Source organism: Scyliorhinus canicula, chromosome 13 (genome assembly GCF_902713615.1).
Source record: "Scyliorhinus canicula chromosome 13, sScyCan1.1, whole genome shotgun sequence".
Classification (NCBI taxonomy): Eukaryota; Metazoa; Chordata; class Chondrichthyes; order Carcharhiniformes; family Scyliorhinidae; genus Scyliorhinus; species Scyliorhinus canicula.
Window position 1 is genome coordinate 129070946 of NC_052158.1, and position 20097 is coordinate 129091042.

Here is a 20097-nt window from a genome sequence, read left to right on the forward strand (position 1 = left end):
AGCCAAAATAAAAGGTCTTTAAAGAAAAAAAAGCACATTTATTTGAAAAACAAAGTAACTCAGTAAGTAACAGAACAATGTCAATGAGAATGATGCATCTGACTGCAGTCATTTACCGGTTTGTTGAAATCAGGTGTCAAGTTGCTTGTGCTGATCCTTAACACTGACAGAAGCACAGCCTGGCCGAGTCAACGATAAAAACGCGCGTAGTGGGGTGGATGAGTGGGGCTGCCTTATTGGTCGGTTTAGTTGGGTGTGCGACCAATAGGAGTCCAGGTTACAAACAATAATAAGGCTTATTGAATAAGCGCATTTACTTCAGCGGCTTTTCCCCGGTGGCTTTTCAAAAATGCCGGTTATGATTCCGGGCACCTCATTGGCGGGCCGCATAAAAACCTTTGTCGGGCCACATGCGGCCCGCAGGCCATAGTTTGCCCACCCCTGGCATAGAGCAACACCCAATGCTCCCTCTGTCCCCTCATTATCCCCTGCCACTCTGCCAATCCCCTGAGAGCCATCGCCAATGGGTCTATGGCCAGCGCAAACAGCAGCGGCGACAGCGGGCACCCCTGCCTCGTACCCCTGTGTAAATCAAAGCTTTGTGAGCTCATATTCGTCCTCACCCTCGCTCTTGGCGCCACATACAGCACCCGCACCCATGCCACAAATCTCAGCCCAAACCCAAACCTTCCCAAAATTTTGAACAGGTACCGCCACTCCACCTGATCAAATGCTTTCTCCGTGTCTGTGGACACCACCACGTCCGGTACCAGAGCTCTCGACGGATTCATCACCACATTCAACAGCCGTCTTATATTACTCGCGGGCTGCCTGCCCTTCATGAAGCCTGTTTGATCTTCTGCAACCACCGCCGGGTCACAATCCTCCATCCCCCCCCCGCCAACAACTCAGTCAATACTTTCACATCCGTGTTCAATAGTGATATGGGTCTATACAACCCACATTCTGCCGGATCCTTCCCTTTTTTTGGGATGTGATTACTGCCTGCTTCATCGTCTCCGGCAACTCCCCCTTCTCCAGTGCTTCATTAAACGCCCCCAACAGATGTGGTGCCAGACCCACCGCAAATTCCTTATAAAATTCTGCCGGGTACCCATCCGGCCCAGGGGCCTTCCCCAAATTCATACCCCGATACTATCCAGCACCTCCCTCAGCCTCAGGGGCTCCTTCAATGCCTGCCTCTTTACTTCCTCCACCTGGGGAAATTCCAGCTTGTCCAGAAACCACCCCATATCCCCCTCCTCTCCTCCTGTGTCTGCCTCATAAAGTCCCTGGTAATACTCTCTAAATGCCTCATTTATCTTCCCTGGTCCTGACACCACATCCCAGCCCCAGTCCGGATCTTCAATATTTCCCTGGACGATGCCTGCCTCCGCAGCTGGTGCGCCAGCATGCAGCACGCCTTCTCCCCATACTCGTATTGCACCCCCCTTGCCCTACGCAGTTGCCCTACCACCCTCCCCATTGTCAGCCTGTCAAATTGTCCCTGCAACTTTTTCCTCCTCGCCAATCCCTCCACGGTGGGCACCCTCGTGTATTCCCGGTCCACCTCCACTATCTCGCTCACAAGACGGTCATGTTCCGCCCTGCGAACGAACCGTAAATGCGATAATTTCTCCCCGGACCACTGCCTTCAGTGCTTCCCAAAAAATGCCCGACGACACCTTCCCATTCTGATTGAACTCCACATAATCCCTAATCGCCAACTGCACCTTATCACAAAAACCTCCATCCGCCAACAACCCCGAGTCAAACCTCCACCCCGGCCTCTGCTCTCGTCCCGTACTGAACCGAATATCCAGCCAGTGTAGTGCATGGTCTGAGATAACTATCCCCGCATACTCTGCCCCTCCACCCAACCAAAATCTCCCAACTCATTACAGAGTAATCAATCCTCAAATACACCTTCTGGACGTGTGGAAAAAAAGGAATACCCCCTTCTTCCTGGATTCTAAAGCCCCATGGATCCACTATACCCCTCCCCTCCATAAACCCCCCCCCCCCCCACCAGCTCCCTTGCCATTCGTACCCTACCCCTCGACATGGGGCTTGATCTATCCACCCTCGGCTCCAGGACACAGTTAAAATCTCCTCCCATGATCAACTGGTATGTGGCCAAATCCGAGATTACTGCCAGCAACCCCCTCATAAAACCCACATCATCCCAATTTGGGGCATTTACCAACACAACCAGTGCCCCTTCCAATACCCCACTCACAATTACATACCTCCCACTTGGATCCCTCACCTCCTTCGCACTCACAAATCCCATTTTCTTGCTCATTAAAATCACCACACCCCTTGATTTTAAATCAAACCCCGAGTGAAAAACCTGCCCGACCCACCCCTTCCTTAGCCTAACCTGGTCCTTCACATGGAGGTGTGTCTCCTGCAAAAAGACAACCCCCGCTTTCAAGCTCCTGAGTTGCGTGAACATCCGCGACCTTTTAACCAGCCCATTCAGTCCCCGGACGTTCCACGTTACCAACCTTACCGGAGCCTTGCGCCTCCAATCCCCTCTACCATCCGTCATGTTCCCCACTTATCTCCTGCCCTTTTAATTTCACTCTGTACCTAGCCCATCCCAGATGGCCCCTTTCTTCGCTCTTGTCATCTCTCACCCCCTGCCACGTCACAGAAACCCCCCCGCTTTCCCCCCCCCCCCCCCCCACTCCTCAGCTCAAAGAAGAAGGCCTCCTGCTGACCTTGCCCTCCCCCACCCAAACAATGATTTCTCCTGAACTCCAGGCAGCCTTCTCCAAAACCAAGCAAACAGATGTTAAACACAAATAGTCCCATAAAACAGGGGGGGGGACATCCATCCCCACATAAACTTTTCACCCCCACAACTCCTTACAATCTCAACATTGAACAGAACCCACACCCGCCACAAAAAAAGGCGAAATCCCCAATCCCGACACCCACTTCAAACATACTCCCGGCCATTACAAAGTGCCAGTACCCCGGTTCCCAAGCATTGTCCACTCAGTTCTCCCCCAGTTTATGCTCCTTAATGAAGTCTTCGGCCGCTCCTGGGGTCTCAAAATAATACTCCCGGCCTCCGAACGTCACCCATAATTTCGATGGGCAGAGGACCCCAAACCTAATCTGCCGCCGTTTCAGTACCGCCTTGGCCTTGTTGAAACCTGCCCGCCGTTTTGCCAACTCGGCTCCGATATCCTGATAAATCCGGACGTTATTTCCTTCCCAGTCGCAGCTACGCTTCTCCCTGGATCACCATAGAATTTTCTCTTTCTCCACAAATTTATGGAGTCTCACCATCACCGCCCACGGCGGCTCCCCAGCTCAAGGCTTTTGCCTCAGAGACCTATGCGCTCGGTCCACTTCAGGTGCCTTATCCAGCACCCCTTCTGCCACCAGTCCCGCCAGCATCCTCGAGACGTACCTCATGGCACTCACACCTTCCACTCCTTCAGACAGGCCCATTATTCGCAGGTTCTGTCTTTTCGAGGTATTCTCCTGCTCCTCAACCTTTGCCCTCAGCATTTTACAAAGGGCTCCTCGGAGCCCCGCCTCCAGAGCCACCACACAATCACTGTGGTCTGAGATCACTCCTTCAATCTCCAAAATCTGTGACCCCTGCACCTCCAAACACCTCTCCATCCACTCCAAAGTACTCTTCAGGGGTGCCACAGCTTCTGCAATGGCCTTTGCATGATCCACATGCATTTCTTTCCTCTGTTTATGGAATTCCTCATTAATAAAAGTCATCAGTTCCTGTATCTGGGGCCTTACAGCTTTCCCATCCCCCGCCTACATGCTGGAAGGGACTGTCTGTGAAGCACAAGACTGTTTTAACTTTCCAGCCAAACCTCTCACTGTTTTCTGCTCGGTCCGGTGATCAGAAGACATACCATCGGGGTAAACTACTTCTCTAACATTCACCTACACCTTTTCATCAAAATTCCACCCAGATCTCCCTTCTCTGTGACTTTGAACAGGAACAGCCCTTTATGTGACCAATCACTCCATGGTCACAAGCAGAAGTCTTCTTCTGACGTTACAGCAGACAATCGGATTAACTCCTGGGGAAATGTGTCGGCAATATGACCGAGTATCCAATTTTGTGATAAACCAAATCATCAAACTTGATGAGTTAAATAAGAGTCCATTTTATGGGCAGCACGGTGGCGCAGTGGTTAACACTGCTGTCTCATGGCGCTGAGGTCCCAGGTTCGATCCCGGCTCTGGGTCACTGTCCGTGTGGAGTTTGCACATTCTCCCCGTGTTTGCGTGGGTTTCGCCCCAAAGATGTGCAGGGTAAGGGGATTGCCCTTGCGAAATTGCCCCTTAATTGGAACAAATGAATTGGGCACTTTAAATTTATTTTTAAGAGTCTCCATTTTATTCTTATTTTTACTGGATTCTTGAAAATTCAGCTTTACCTACGCATTTTGTTGATTCATCTGAGAAGCACCAGCCCCCTGAATAAAAGTCTGACAATTAGATATTTGAAGTGTACTGAAGCATAATTTGAATTTGTTAAAGCAATTGCAATTAATCTACAGGCAATTTGCTTCGCCTCCAATAATCATCGTTTTGGGCACCTCGATAGGCATGTGTGTATCCAGCAAGCTGGTGTGGAATGTTCACACATTCACTTATGGAAAGAATGGGGACATCTAGAGAAACCCACACCGTGGAAGAGGCTCTTCAAATTATTGCAGCTCTTATAAATGTAAAATTCTCACAAAAGGTCAAGAAGAGCAACGGTTGAACAGTTCATGCATAAGAACAGTCAGCCTAAATGATTTTGACTGCATTTTCTGGCCTTTTTGAATACCTCTGAAATATTTTTGTCAGCTCTTGTGTCCTCAACTTCCAGAAAAATACTGGATAAGTTCAGGTGAGCAAAACCCTTCTCCAAAACGACATTCAAGAAAGTATGGTTGGTAGCTACAACTACTGTCACAGCCATATGCTGCAATGCAAGTTACTTGATAGTCAGATCCATCTGTAACAATGGGAGAGAATTGACAAGTCACCTCATTGCTCACGTTGACATTTCTGTATGCTGTTTTCTGAATTCCAGCTGACCAGATAGAGCATTTAAACCTGTCACCTATACACTGCAAAGCCCTTTCTCGCTGCAAAATGTTCTCATGCAATGCATACTGTTCTTTTCTTTGCTAATGAAGATGATCTTGAACAGGAAACAGCGCACATGGACTGGTGGTGGGACTCTAATACCGACTGTGAGGGGCACATCATGGAGACCATTGCATGGGATGCTGAAGTTTGTGGAAACAACAATGCACCTGGTTTGTGCAAATATGTACTTTTGTGTGCAATGATTTATGGTTTACTCAAGATTAGGTTAGATTCTGTGCTTTTCCATTAAATATGCAGGTACTTTCATTGCACCAATATGTACGGCGATGCCTATGCGCTCATCCAGTGCCATTTTGCTTTTTTTATTACAGAAAGATCAGATGACCTGGAAGAGAAGTCAGGCATCTCTGCACAGCAAGACTTAACTGAACAGTCTGAGCCATCCATTACACTTGAACCAGGCATCAGCCCAGTTACAGACACTTCAAAGACACTCAATGAACTTAAGAGGGAGGCACAGAGTGAGTCACTCATTGTGGTTGAGGAAGGGACGGAGGTAGTGACTGAAGAAGAGCTCCAGCTGTTAAGAATCATGGTTACAGCATAGAAAGAGACCATTTGGTCTGTCACGTCTATGCCTGCTCTCTGCAAAAACAATTCACCTAATCTAACTCCCTTACCTTTTCCCAGTAGCCCTTCATTTTTTTTCCTCTTCAGATAATGATTCAGTTCTCTTTTGAAAGCTGCAACTGAACCTGCCTCCACCACATATTCAGGCAGTGCATTCCAGATCCTAATGAAAAATGAAATGAAATGAAAATGGCTTATTGTCACGAGTAGGCTTCAATGAAGTTACTGTGAAAAGCCCCTAGTCGCCACATTCCGGCGCCTGTCCGGGGAGGCTGGTACGGGAATTGAACCGTGCTGCTGGCCTGCTTGGTCTGCTTTATAAGACAGCGATTTAGCCCAGTGAGCTAAACCTGCTCCTGCTGTATGAAAAAGATGTTTCCTCATACAGAGGTTTCGCGTGGCTGAGAGTTTCTACTGAGTTGCTTTGCAATTCTAACCATGTAAAGCCACTACTGAAGGCGTTTGCTGTCACTCTGCATGAAACAATGTCAGCTGGTTTGGAGTCATGTTGCAGTTTCTACCACAAGCATGCAGCAAACATTCACCCCTTTGCAGACTGTGATTGACCAACAAGTGACATCATTGCCACTCACAAGGGAGAGCTCAGACGCGCAGGTGTCAAGCATAGTTTGAGCATCTTTATGAAGATGCCAATTATTTGCATCACGTTAAAAAATGTAATAACTTTGTAAAGCACAGGGGACAACAATGGAATTCTGAGAACTTGTAGCAGGGCAACACTCCGCTCACTGAGATTAGTGATGTCAGATTTGGCATCCAAAATGGCAGCTGTTCAGACAAGAAAAGATGACTCTCTCCCAATCTCCAATTTCTTGATAGCATACTTGAGCAGCATCATTTGATGCATCCTTTCTGTGTGCTCAAGCATTGGTATTTTGATAATTAAATTAATTGGTATTGTTTAAGGTATTTTTCTAATAGGAATAACGTACCAACTCAAAGACACTTTCAGAAGCAAAAAAGAAGGCAAATAATTCATTACAATAAAGGAACAATCATTTTAAGGAAGTATTCATAGATAACTCAGAAGGCAAAATGGGTATATAGAATCTGTGCATATGCAGATTGCATCTTTTGAAAGAAAATATGTTGGAGTCAATGTTCTCCCTATCCTGTTTCCCGTCTTTGGTGAAAATTCTAACCCTTTACCAGGGTATGGTTCTACACATATTAACAGCCTTCCAGTACCTCATCTTACTGGCCATTCTTCATATGTGAACCTGAAAAATACCAACAGGCAATCGAAGCATGCGTACACAGAGCTTACCGGACATGGACAAGATTGAGATTATTGGTTGATGTTTTTTCTCTTCCTAGTCAGGGATGCTTATGTCATGTGCTGCTCGCCTGCAGTCAGTTAAATTGTAACAGAACAGACATTGAACTTAGGATCTTTTGGTATGCATTCAGAGTGTCGATGTGTAACTGTGTCAGACAATGGCTTGAAGGAGGGATTGAAACAGAAAATGCTGGAAATACTCATTGGGTCAGGCAACAATTGTGAAGAGAAACAGTGTTAAAGGGCGAGATTTTCATAGAGTCAGGATTATTGGCTCCACATCTGGTGCCCCTAATTTAAAAAAATAAATAAATTTAGAGTACCCAATTAATTTTTTTCCCAATTTAGCGAGGCCAATTAACCTACCCTGCACATCTTTGGGTTATGAGGGTGAGAATGAGCAAACCCCACACGGACAGTGACCCAGGGCCGGGATCGAACCCATCCTCAACGCTGTGAGGCTACAGTACTAACCACTGCACCAACTGATGTCTTATGTACTCTGGGATAACACAGGCTGCAACTGGATGCAGCTTTAACCAAAAGATACTCCAGACCTTGAAGTTAGTTCAATCTGATTTATTGAACCAGTAGCACATTTAGCACAGACTCTCTGCTAACCTAAGTGTGATTACTCTGTCTGACTGAACCAGACTAGCTCTTAGCCATGTGCTGGAGGTTTGATACTGTAAATATACCCTGACTCACTCTGTAGATGTTCATCAGTGGAAAGAGGTGAAGTACGCCTTTTATAGTGAGATGCCACCCCTGAATGTCCTGCCTGCTCATTGGTCATGTCCTGTTCTCTGTGTTCATTAGCTGCCTGTCTGTGCCTGTCTATATATCATTATCTGCATGTCTGCATATCATGCCATCTCCCCTTTGTTTTTATGTTTTGTTGGCATATGGGAACGTATTTACATGTGGTGGCATATATTAACATATTTACAAGCGGTGGCATATGTGAACGTATTTACATGTGAAGACAGCTGTCTAATGTGAGAAAACAGAACATAGCAAACAAACAAATGATCATAAGTCCAGTCTCTGGGGCTTGCGTCTGATCCTTGTCGAACGCCAGAGAGGTGGTGGTGGGGGCGACAGCGCCTTGTCAGGCGGGATGGAATCCTGACTAGTGGCCTCGTAGTTCGTGGTATCAGGAGGTTGCAAAACAACGGATGAAAACGGAGAAGAAATCGATTGCGGGCCGTCAACTTTGTACAGTGCCTGTCTATTTCATCGCACAACAGAACCATCAGCCATACATACAATATACGAGCGGGGCACAGCCTGCCGAACAACAACAGCTAGAGCAGATCAGCCACCATCTGGTAGCTTGATCCTGACAGTGTCTGCCGGGGATAACTCGGGCAAATCAGTGGCATGAGCATCATAGCCCTGCTTTTGCTGGTTTCGGTGCACCTTCTACAGCACCGGGAGGTGATCCAGGTTGGGCAAGTGTATGGCTGGAAGTGTCATTCGCAGGTCCCTGTTCATCAGGAGTTGAGCCGGCGACATGCCAGTGGACAGTGGGGTCGCCCTGTATGCAATCAGCGCGACGTAGATGTCAGAAGCAGAATCGGCGGCCTTGCAGATGAGCTGTTTCACAATGTGCACCCCTTTTTCAACTTTCCCATTGGACTGCGGATAGTGTGGGCTGAAAGTGGCATGTTTGAAATGATATGACTTGGCAAACATCGACTACTCGTGGCTGTTGAAGCACGGGCCATTGTCACTCATGACAATGAGTGGGATACCATGCCTGGTGAACGTCTCCTTACAGGCCTTGATGACGGTCCGCAATGTGAGGTCTGGGAGCTTCACGACTTCAAGGTAGTTGGAGAAATAGTCAATTATCAACAAGTAGTCATGACCATTCGCACAAAAGAGGATGATGCCAACCTTGGACCACGGGGAGGTCTCGATTTCATGCTGCTGGAGCGTCTCCTTGCTCTGCGCTGGCTGGAAGTCCAGTATCAGAAAATGGCCCCCAACATTTTAGATCTATTTCTCAATTGCAAGTGAATATTTATATAAGATAAAGAGCTGTCAAGTGCTTGAACTTTCTGCAATTAGTAATTTCAAGGTCTGGTTGATTGCCACTTTTATAGGGTAATAGTAAAATCAGTTTTATTTTAGAGAGTTATGAATTAATTACTTTTTAAAAAAGTTTTTGTTACATACCTCTTCCTCTCAGATGCATTGGTTCTGTAGAGATTGGCATGGAGGGCATGATGGATCTGGGAGGGGGGGGGTTGGTGGAGAGACATGGGTTGGCATGGAGGATATGAGGGGCCATTGGTAGGGCATAGGTTGGGACGGGGTGTTTGGAGGCCCACCGGGCTGGTTGGAGAGGCGTGGGAGTTTGCAAAGGGTGATGAATAGAGGGTTATTTTTGGCTTCTACAGTAGTCCCCCTTTATAACGCGGGTGTTGGGGTCCAAGACAGCCACCCGCGTTGCATCCGAGCCGCGAATATCCACGATGGGGGTTTTAAATTTATTTAAAAATCTATGCATGCGCTTCCCATTGTGAGTCTCCCGGGGGGGGGGGGGGAGAGGTCAGACCCCCGTAGACTCACGATGGGAAGCGCATGCATAGATTTTAAAATAAATTTAAAACCCCCATCGTGGATCTAATTAAAACAGCACTGCTGCATTTTTAACAACTTAAAAGTTGGATTGGAGGAGAGAGCAGCCGGCAGTGTCAATTTCAGCGGCCGGCTGATTGTTCAGTGAGAGAGCAGCTTCCCTCTCCGGATCAAAGTGAGCCGGCCGCTGAAATTGACACTGCCGGCTGATTGGAGGGAGAGAGCAGCCGGCAGTGTCAATTTCAGCGGACGGCTCACTTTGATCCGGAGAGGGAAGCTGACAGTTGGGGTCCATAAGCCCCCCCCCGCCGTATATCGCGAACCGCGGTATTGCGGAGCGCGGTATAACGGGGGACTACTGTATTACAGTGGGACGAAGTGCAGAGCACTGAGGCAGACCTTTTAAACACCACACTTTGGCATTCAGCAGGAAATGTGGCTGCCTCTGAACTGTGTCTGAGGGTGATGGATGAACTCCAGTTAACATCCACCCCACTGAAACAAAAATCTTGCCTTTGTCAGTACCTTCCCCTGAGACAGGCACGCTGAGCTGCAAAATTACCCAACTCCTGCTACTTACCTCGAGGATGAAAATTCGGCCCAATGTTTCAGATTGATGACCCTTCATCACTAAAAAGTTGTTTCTCCTCACAGATGCTGTCTAATGTGTTGAGTATTTTCAGAATTTTCTGTTTTTATATCAGAATTGCCACATCTGCAGTATTTTTCTTTTGGCTTGAAGGTGGAGCAGCATTTCCAACAAGACTGGCAGAAATACTCCGCAAACAGAGGCCGGAATTCTCTGCCCATTGAGATTCAATTTTCCTGCCGGCAGTGCATCTCTGCCAATGGGTTTTGTGGCGGCGTGGGGTGGTTACAATGGGAAATTCCATTGACAATCGGCAGGAAGATTGAATCCCACTGCCTGTGAACGGTGCACGGCTGAGAAGCAGGCGGCTGGCAGTCTGGAGAATTCTGCCCAGAATCTGGTTGAAAAAGCATACTAGAGCAAATAGTCTACAGAGACTATTTAAAAAGAGTCTCTACAAACTGCAACAAACAGAAAATGGCCAAAACTGCAGCAATTTCTCCAGCTAACGGCAATGAATGGAGGAAAATTCAACACAAATGATGTGCATAAAATCGAGTGTAAAATCAATCCCAGTCATTTGCAACCATAATTTATTGGAGATTTCCCAATCACCTCTGTGGCAGTCAACGGTAAGGCCTTTATACAACACCAGGTAGGCAGGATACAACTAGGTTTATTTACTCTACTCACTAATGCTACAATTACACAACTCCTTACCCTACAGGGTCATCCTCCTTGACCTGCACCCAGGTCAGTATTTATATCCTGTGAGATTCCTCCCAGTCATGGGGAAGGCCCCCTCATCAGCTGGGGAGTTTGTACTCCACGTGTTGGAGGGGGAGCCGTATACAACATAGGGTTTAGCCCCTGAGGGGGTCGTAACAACCTCTAGTCTTACTTGGGTACAGTGATATTACTATATTGTATTGATTGCTTAATGTTAGATTGGTCAGTATTAGCTGCTGGGACACCAGGGGAGTTTTATATCAATTTTGTCATAACAGACAAGTTTTAAAATATAAAATAATAAGATGTAGCATGGTTAAGACTTTACTTAGGGATTCTTGATGATGAGGCTATCACCTTAATAAGTATTGGGAGTGAATTGTTTATGCATCGGGACATTGGAATTGTATGCTTGGATAAAGCATCGGTACATAACTTATACACTGTACAATGTGGATTTCTTGGACAATTTTTATACATTATAGAAATGATCAGTTGTGATGTTTGTGAATCAAATCCTAAACTTTTGCACACCACCTCCACCTACTGGTGAGACAGGTGAATTAGTTGCAAATTTGTCCATGAAATTAATGTCACTTCAAACTTGATCAACAAAGGGCTGGATTCGCCAACCAGCGACTCCGGAATGGAGAATCGCATGCCAGGTCAGGATGGACAGGCACAAACCATCATTTCTGGTTGCCCACTGTGAACTTAGTGCCACAGGTCGTATTGGTGCCCCCCCCTCAGGTACTCTCTGGCCCCAGATGACCTATCAATAAGATAGGTGTGCTCAAGCATAACCAGTGCCATCTTCTTGGCTGGGATCAGGGCGTGCGGGTGTGCAGTGCCTAGATATAGCTCCTGCTTGTCAGGCTCTCCAGTGCAAATCACAACACCGGCGAATCACACGCCAGCTTTAGTGGAATTACACTAGTTCCATGTGGCGCCTGAGCTAGCCCATTAGGATTTCCTAAATTACTACGGGGCCAGCGCTGTTTTCGGGGATATAGAACTTCCATGATTCAGTCCTGGCGTCAGCACTTTGTCTCTGAAACGGAGAATCTGGCCCTTATGTTTGTCATATTAATAGATAGCAGCTGGCACTGACTTTTAAATTTAATCAAAGTTTTGCTGGTTTACGCTTACGTTTTTATTCTATCAGTGTGATATTGTTCGATTGAATGTAGCTTTTTAATTGCAGCTATCCCTTGTTTGACCTATTTGATTATGCAAATGAGGTACAGGTGTTAATGTTTCAGTGAAATCCAAGACAAACTTTGGGTCTTTACTGTTTTTTTTTAGTTTAAATGTGGATTTTATATCTGGAGTCAATAGGAATGGAGGGGGGCCTTCATCATTGATCTTCCCTCCATCATAAGGTCAGAAGTGGGGATGTTCATTGATGACTAGACAATGTTCAACATCATTCAAGTCTCCTCAGATACTGAAGCAGTTCATGTCCAAATACATCAAGACCTGCACAATACCCAGGGCTTGGGCTGGTAAATGACAAGTTGCATATGTGCCACACAAATGCCAGGCAATGACCATCCCCAAAAGGGAGAATGCAACCACTCCCCCCAACTACCATCACTGAGTCCGCCCCCACCCCCCCCCCCCCCCCCCCCCCCCCCCCCCATATCAACATTCTGGGATTACCATTGACCAGAAACTGAATTGAAAGAGCCATATAAATACTGTGACTACAAGAGTAGTCCAGAGGCTAGGCATTCAGAGGCAAGTAATTCACTTGCTGACTCCCCAAAGACTGTCCACTGTCTACGAGGCACAAGGCAGGAGTGTGATGGAATATGCTCCGCTTGGCTGAATGAGTGCAGCTCCAACAATATCAAAAAACATGACACCATCTCAGACAGAACAACCTGATTGATCTGCACTCTACATACCACCTTAAACAGTCACTCCCTCCATCACTAATGCACAATGGCAGCAGTGTGTACCATGTACAAGATGCATTGCAGAAATTCATCAAATCCATGAACTGCGCCACCTCAAACAAGATGGGCAACAGATGCATGGGCACATCACCACCTGCACTTACCCTCCAAGCACACCACCCTGACCTGGAGCTGTATTACCATTCCTTCACTGTTGCTGGGCCAAAATCCTGAAACTCCCTAACAACACTGTGGGTATCCCGACACCACATGCACTGCAGTGGTTCAAGAATTCGGCTCACCTACACGTTCTCAAGGGTAATTAGGGATGAGCGATAAATGTTGGCAATACCCACATCTTGTGAAAGAATAAAAAATAACTATCACTTTACTTATGCTCACTCTAGAATCATGGAATTTACAGTGCAGAAGGAGGCCATTCAGTCCATCGAGTCTGCACCAGCCCTTGGAAAGGGCACCCTACCCAAGCCCACACCATCACTCTATCCCCGTAACCCAGTAACCCCACCCAACCTTTTTGGACACTAAGGGCAATATAGCATGGTCAATCCACCTAACCTGCACATCTTTGGACTGTGGGAGGAAACCGGAGCACCCGGAGGAAACCAACACAGACACGGGAAGAATGTGCAGACTCCACACAGACAGTTTCCCAAACTGGGAATCGAACCTCGGACCCTGGAACTGTGAAGCAACTGTGCTAACCACTATGCTACCTTGCTGTCTCTTCCTCTACCTCTGTTCAAACTCCTTACTGCTAAAGCTGTCCCTACTTCAACTGAGCATCGGTTTCAGCTTACCCAAACTGAGAACCCTACACAAACATTAAAATTGCACCAGACAAGATTTTCAAATTATGTCTGTACTCATCCCGAAAGTCTTTATTTAAATATCAACTGTTCAGGGCAGGGGAGTAAATTATACTAATGGTAGACTCATGGCAGATCACTTACAAACCTTTATCCTTGAGCTGGAGAAATGGATTGCTTGATATTTGACCAAGGTGGACATACAAATAATATTGCTTTGGTGCTCTAGATGTGATGTGGAGGCAGCATGATGTAGGTATAATATGACCTTGAATCTGAAATTATAGTTTCAAGTAGCCATTAGTGTTACATTTTGTTAGCAAATCACCAGTTAATACAATATCATTTTTAAAAAAAATTTAGAGTACCCAATTATTTTTTTCAATTAAAGGGCAATTTTAGCGTGGCCAATCCACCTATCCTGCACATCTTTGGGTTGTGGGGCGAAACCCACACAAACACGGGGAGAATGTGCAAACTCCATAGACAGTGACCCAGAGCCTGGATTGAACCTGAGACCTCAGACAATATTATTATTGAGAATTGTTTCTACAGTGAATAAGATCATAAAACATCTAAATCTGAGTTGCTGACATTTAATTGATTTGCAGTTTGACTTCAATATCAATGACAGCATTTTCTGTATTCATCCAGGTAATGCACATAGCCCTTCAACAGTCTCGCTACGATCACAGAAATCATTTGAAAGTTTCTTTGGATCCAGGTACCCTGATTAACTTATTGTTAATGGTGTATAATTAAAGTAGCAGTGATATACTCCTCTTACAAAACATGGAGCATAGAATTTCTTCCAACTAGACAAAGCAACATCACTGTTAGAATTGCATTTTGATGTTCCACTGAGGATAATACATTTCGGTGGATTCATTTTCATTGAGCACTGGCTGAATCAATAGTAACTCCTTTGTAGCTACTAATGCTTTCTGAATGTCAATGGTATTGTCTGCCAAATAGATGGATACAACTCTAGCTTGCGTTATAAATATTAGTGAGCATTGTTGACTCAATTAGTTTGGTTCTGTCAGCACAAGTAGGAAGGAGAATTAAAACCAGGATAACCTAACTCCAGCCTCTGAAATGCCCTGCTCTGTTGGTATGATTCTAGCTATTGATTCACTCAAATTGCTAACCCATCTTTATTCACTCTACAAGGTTTAGCCTGGGAAGGTACAGAAGCCTTAGTCAGACTGGAAAGTACATACCAATAAAACCCCATTGTCTGTCTGCCAAACTGGACACTTCTCCTGAAGAAGAGATTAATGATTATCTGCCACTGGTGAGAAAAACTGTGAACATCTTACTCTGATTAGCTTCTGTAGATTAAAATATTGAATCCTTTGTTTCAGGCTGGACAACATGGATTTTTACTACAAAAGCAAATATTTGTTTATGTTGAATATTACCCCTGCACATAAGCATCGTTGCTGGTTTAAGTCATTTAATAATGAAATGAAAGAAAATGGCTTATTGTCACAAGTAGGCTTCAAATGAAGTTACTGTGAAAAGCCCCTAGTCGCCACATTCCGGCACCTGTCCGGGAAGGCTGTTACAGGAATTGAACCGTGCTGCTGGCCTGCTTGGTCTGCTTTCAAAGCCAGCAATTTAGCCCTGTGCTAAACAGCCCCTCTGTAATAATGGTGCAAGATCAATCAGAACAATGTCGGCTTTTTACAATACACCATACCCAGTTAGTCTTCATGTGAATTTTATTGTCTCCAATTCAATATTGAGAAAGTCAACCCAAATGAACCTGAAATTTCTTCCTGATCACTGAAGACAATAAAATGAAAGGTCAAGGATGTTAATCTAGAACAATCTTATGTTCATTTATGGATAATATTCTTATGGAATCAATATGACTGGAACTATAGAGTACTATGTCCAGGTTAGGAGGGGTGTCCCTACCCCCCTCTTTGTCCCACTCCTGGGTTGATTATAAAAGAGTTTGAATTTTAAAAAAGTGATACTGCCAATTCAATATGTACTGAACTGTACATAACTCGGTGTAAGAAGTAAGCCAGCCAGACTTCTTCAGTTAACAAGTCAGGAGTTAGCATTATGACTAAAACTCACTCGGGTAAAGATATAGAAACTATTAACACAAAGATTTAAAATGTGCAAATATATCCAACTTCCCACTATAGCAGAAAGCACAAACGCAACTTTCCCAGACATGCACAAAAATAAATCAAACTTTTACAGTATATCAGATGTTAAAACCTGACCGGGTCCTCCTCCTTCAGGTACCATGCCCTAACAGGGTGTTGGCAAACATGGACTTCCATTGGTTTGATCCATTATTATGTTTGGCAAACAGTATTTTGCCATAGCCTTCTGCAGTATGGCTGACCAGGAAACTTTCCTGTTCTTCACCACCTACCATGAGACGTACAGACTGTTATTCAAACTGTTTGGTTACATTTTGTTCATGCCTTCCATGACCATCAAATGCTGAAGCGGGCCTTCAACCCAGAGATAGAGATACAACCACTGTGCCACAAGACCCTCCCTATCTTAGCCAACTAAAAAAGGTTAAGCTAGAAACATTATTCATGGATTGTCTGAATGTTCACTGCTAGGGGATCACTGTCCACGGTGACTGCTGGTACTTGGTTTCTCATTGAAATAGTCGCTCTGTAGTCATGGCTGGGTGATTTCCTTTTCTCTTGAACGTGGGGTGTCGGGTTATAATCCTCCTTTAAGTATTCTCAGTTTGCAGCAATGAGGTCTTCTGCAGGGGTTCTCAAATCACAAACAGGGCTCAGGTCTGTTCAAAGAGATTTCAGAGGAAGAGTAGGTAAAGCTATTGCCCTTACTATCCCTGTGAAAGTCTCTGTCTGTTAGTTCAAATCCAGTATATTTTATGATAGGTGTGTCCAGAACCAGGGTCACATGGTCTCTCTATGGTTTCAATCTGGGTGTTGGCAGATGAAAGTCTTCTGGATTGAATTATTAAGGGAATTTAAAGACGAGAGTGACATTTTCACAATTAGCCAAACTAATGACTTTATAATACCTATGAATGGAGTAGAGGATTTGATCCCTGTAGAATCATCAATGTTGTCAGAGTATGTTGTAAATGTCTCTCCTAAGTAAATTAAATTTTCGTTTGATTTGTTTTTAAATGTTTAATTTCTCAAAGATTAACATTTCAAAAATGTCCAATTAAACAAAAGTCAGATTTTTTTACACAGTGGCTACAAATGTGACCATCAATATATTCCAAGTGAGGGCTCCTTGTAAAAATGAAATACATATACAAAAGTATATTTAACTTACACTTTCTTCTTTCAGGTGCAATTACAAATGGCATCTGGAGCATTTCTCCTTAATGAAGCATTTTCTGAAGCTGTTAAGATTCCCTTAGAGCAACTGAGGAGGGCCTCACCTTTCTCATGTCATCGAGCAAGTCTCAGTCCATCTTCACGCTGTATGCCATCAGATACATCAGGTAGCAAAACTGAAAGTCTCCTGGAAAGAGGGATCTCCGTCCACAGTCAAAATGAGACTGAATCTTGTGCTAGTATGAAGAATGTCCATCCAGTGTCTGAAAAGGATCAGGGAAATAATGAACAAAGCACTAAAGGTTCAAAGAAAATTACATGGTCACATCTTGAGAGTGTTTTCGATTGCACTAGTTCTCCGGCCAGCCTCTACAATTCATTCAGTGTCAGTATTGATGGTCTGAGCACCACCTTGCAGCAAGTTGACAGCGGCAGGGGCTCTGAAACTGATTTATATGAAAACTCACCAGTCACCTCTGAAACTGGTGGCATCTTTTACGAGTCAGCAAATGATCTGAACACACAGTACGATGATTTGGAAGGGATGAGCTGGGCAACTGCCGTGGCACTAGGGTGGCTTGAACATCAGTGTGCTGGTTACTTTCTGGAATGGCAGCTCATTGCAGCCAAGGCAGACACATGGCTACACTCACAGCAGCTTCCTGAACATGTAAACGTCAGTAGACTGAAGGGAGCAACTAGACATCTTTTCCTCCTGCTCCGTCACTGGAATGAGAACATTAAGCTCAACATGTTGTGTTACAACCCAAATAATATGTGAATACAGACGTTCAGTGAAAATATATGTACTTTATAATAGTTTTAATTTGCAGCACAGAAAATTAAATTATAGTGCCTGATTGGGGGGGGAAACTAAGAAATATGTAAAGTCCTGCTGCACCTTTGGATAAATGTAGCCTTTTTGCCATTACGTGAACATTGTGGTTGCAGCGTTCTATTAATTAAAAATGTATAGTGCAGATTTCAAAATGTATACCTCCTTTCTATCACATATATCAAAAAAGATTCTGATACTGATGGTTGAATTGGAAATATAATAATGCGCCTTGATTTATATAATAATCTTGAAATAAATAACAATGTTGATTTTATATCACTTCTGGTGGAACTATTCTGTTGCAATTTCAAAATGTTAAGAGACTTTTGGCAGTTAAATTGTATAATACTTCCCATTCTTCAGTGCACCACCGATTTCTAATTTTAAGCTTGTTAACTTGTTGGGAGTGATCTTCCCAAAAGGGAACAAAGTCCTCTAGTGAGCGCGTTTCGCCTCATGTTTCTTGGCACTTGCAATGCCGAGAAACACATGGCTATTCGCTGCGACTCACTTTGAATGAGGGGCCTGAACAGGGAATGCACGGCTGCGACCACTCATAGTCCCATTTTTGACAATGGGGAGCTCCGCTCACTGGAACTCCCCATTGTAGTGAGAGATCGGGTTTCCACTTGCGTATCCTGGCAGTTCCACCTGGGTGGCAGCTGGCAGTGGCACTGCCAAGGTACCAAGCTGCCACCAGGAGTGCCAGGGCACCATCCTGCCCCAAAGGAACGCAGCTGGGGGCCTCCAGTTCCCTTGGCGACCGCCATGAGTGTCATTCCATCTAGTCCCCGTTTGCAGACTAGTACCAAACAGCAGTCACCCAAGGTCCCCGAGGCAAAGGGATTGAATCCAAAAGCCTCACGTACCTCAGGAAGCTGCACATTAGAGTCAGGCTTATTGCCTTGCTCTAATATGCAGATTTGCCAAAATAATGGGCGGGATCAATCTTGCAACATCTTGCGAGATGCTGTTGAATCTCGCGAGGCTTGCGAGCCAGGTAGATCCTGGGTCTCCTGGCTTTTAACGGCCATACTGCGTCACAGCGAGCTGCTTTTCCGGCGCAAAATGGCCGGAGGATCGCGCCCGATGATTTTGACAGTTTGAATGAGGCATCAGTTTTCACCTTAATCAATAGAGGGCATGGTACTTGGCAATAGAATAGCACATCATGGGTCACATTTTAACTTTGTCAATAGGCTTGAGTGAATTTAAATCCGGTCCTATAATTCTTCAGTTATCACGATCTGAATTGTAACCGAAAATAAGGGCAGTTTGTGTTTGGTGGGGTTGGGAGCATGTGGAGGCCAAACCGCCCATTTCCACTTTTATATAATTCAGAAAGTGGAGAGGCAGTCAACGTGCTCCAAGCAGGCACATGGTAACTTTAAATCTGATGAGAGTAAAAGTCTCATTGTCATGTAGGTTTTGGGTAACTTGCTGTCGGCAGGATTTCCCAGACATCTAAAAAACCAACAGTTTTATCGAGGTGAAGGACTTGGTAGATGGAGGAGGTAAGTGCCTTCATGTCTACCTCTTGGATCCAGGAAGACTCCACAATTGAGCACTCCCTCCAATTTCCCCACTGTAAGGTCTTCCGTCCCACCATAAGACTATCACAATGCTACGGCCTCCGATCCACTCCCTACTTTGAAACATCTTTCCTCTTCATCTGCCTTTGACCTCCAATTCTGCTGACACAGAACAACCCACCCAATAAATGCTCCTGCTCCTCACTGCATCCCTAATATTGATTTCCCTCCTACTGTGACTGACTAGCTGCTCACCCCAATGAAGCCCCTTGCTGCCAATCTGGCTGGGCCTTTGGGTAGGGAGCTGATTAGAGACGTTACTGACTTGCTGGAGTTAAGATGTACAGTCTGTACAGGAATCTTGAATTGCAGGGTCCCCATGACTTCCTGGCCAACCCTCTCCCTGAGCAGTCTGGTCTGTAAAAACAAAATCCACCATCTTTCTGTTCTGCCAGCTGGACAAGTGAAAATGCCTCAATCAAGAAGAAACTTTTGCCTGCATAGTAACAGTCAATTGTACAATTGAATGATTATACGGGTGTATTTTCATTCATCTTTTTTTAAACTTTAGGCCAAGAGCTTCTGCTTTGGGTACACTTGGCAATCCAGGTACAAATTGTATTCAAAGTTGTGCTAGTTTAAGTTTTTTTTTGCTTAAGTTTCTGATCAAACCTATCTAAATATTACTGAATACAAAACTTTCCATGACCGGGAACAAATAGTTGGTAGAAGTTAAGAGGAAAACAACAATTTATGCTGT

General features: G+C 45.0%; 1 protein-coding gene across 8 annotated transcripts in view; it reads left to right on the plus strand.

Annotated features, from left to right (window-relative positions):
* Window positions 1-18079, plus strand: part of vwa5b2 (von Willebrand factor A domain containing 5B2) — a 200237-nt gene extending 182158 nt beyond the window's left edge. For 7 of the 8 annotated variants that reach the window (XM_038816219.1, XM_038816216.1, XM_038816218.1 and 4 more), the window contains 4 exons: window positions 5466-5615; window positions 14317-14386; window positions 14836-14959; window positions 16978-18079. In XM_038816219.1, the coding sequence (XP_038672147.1) occupies window positions 5466-5615; window positions 14317-14386; window positions 14836-14959; window positions 16978-17748 (1115 nt within the window). In that variant the 3' untranslated portion in view covers window positions 17749-18079. The remainder of the gene's footprint in view (window positions 1-5465; window positions 5616-14316; window positions 14387-14835; window positions 14960-16977) is intronic. The other variant, XM_038816221.1, reaches the window with a different exon arrangement.
* Window positions 18080-20097: the final 2018 nt, after the last annotated feature.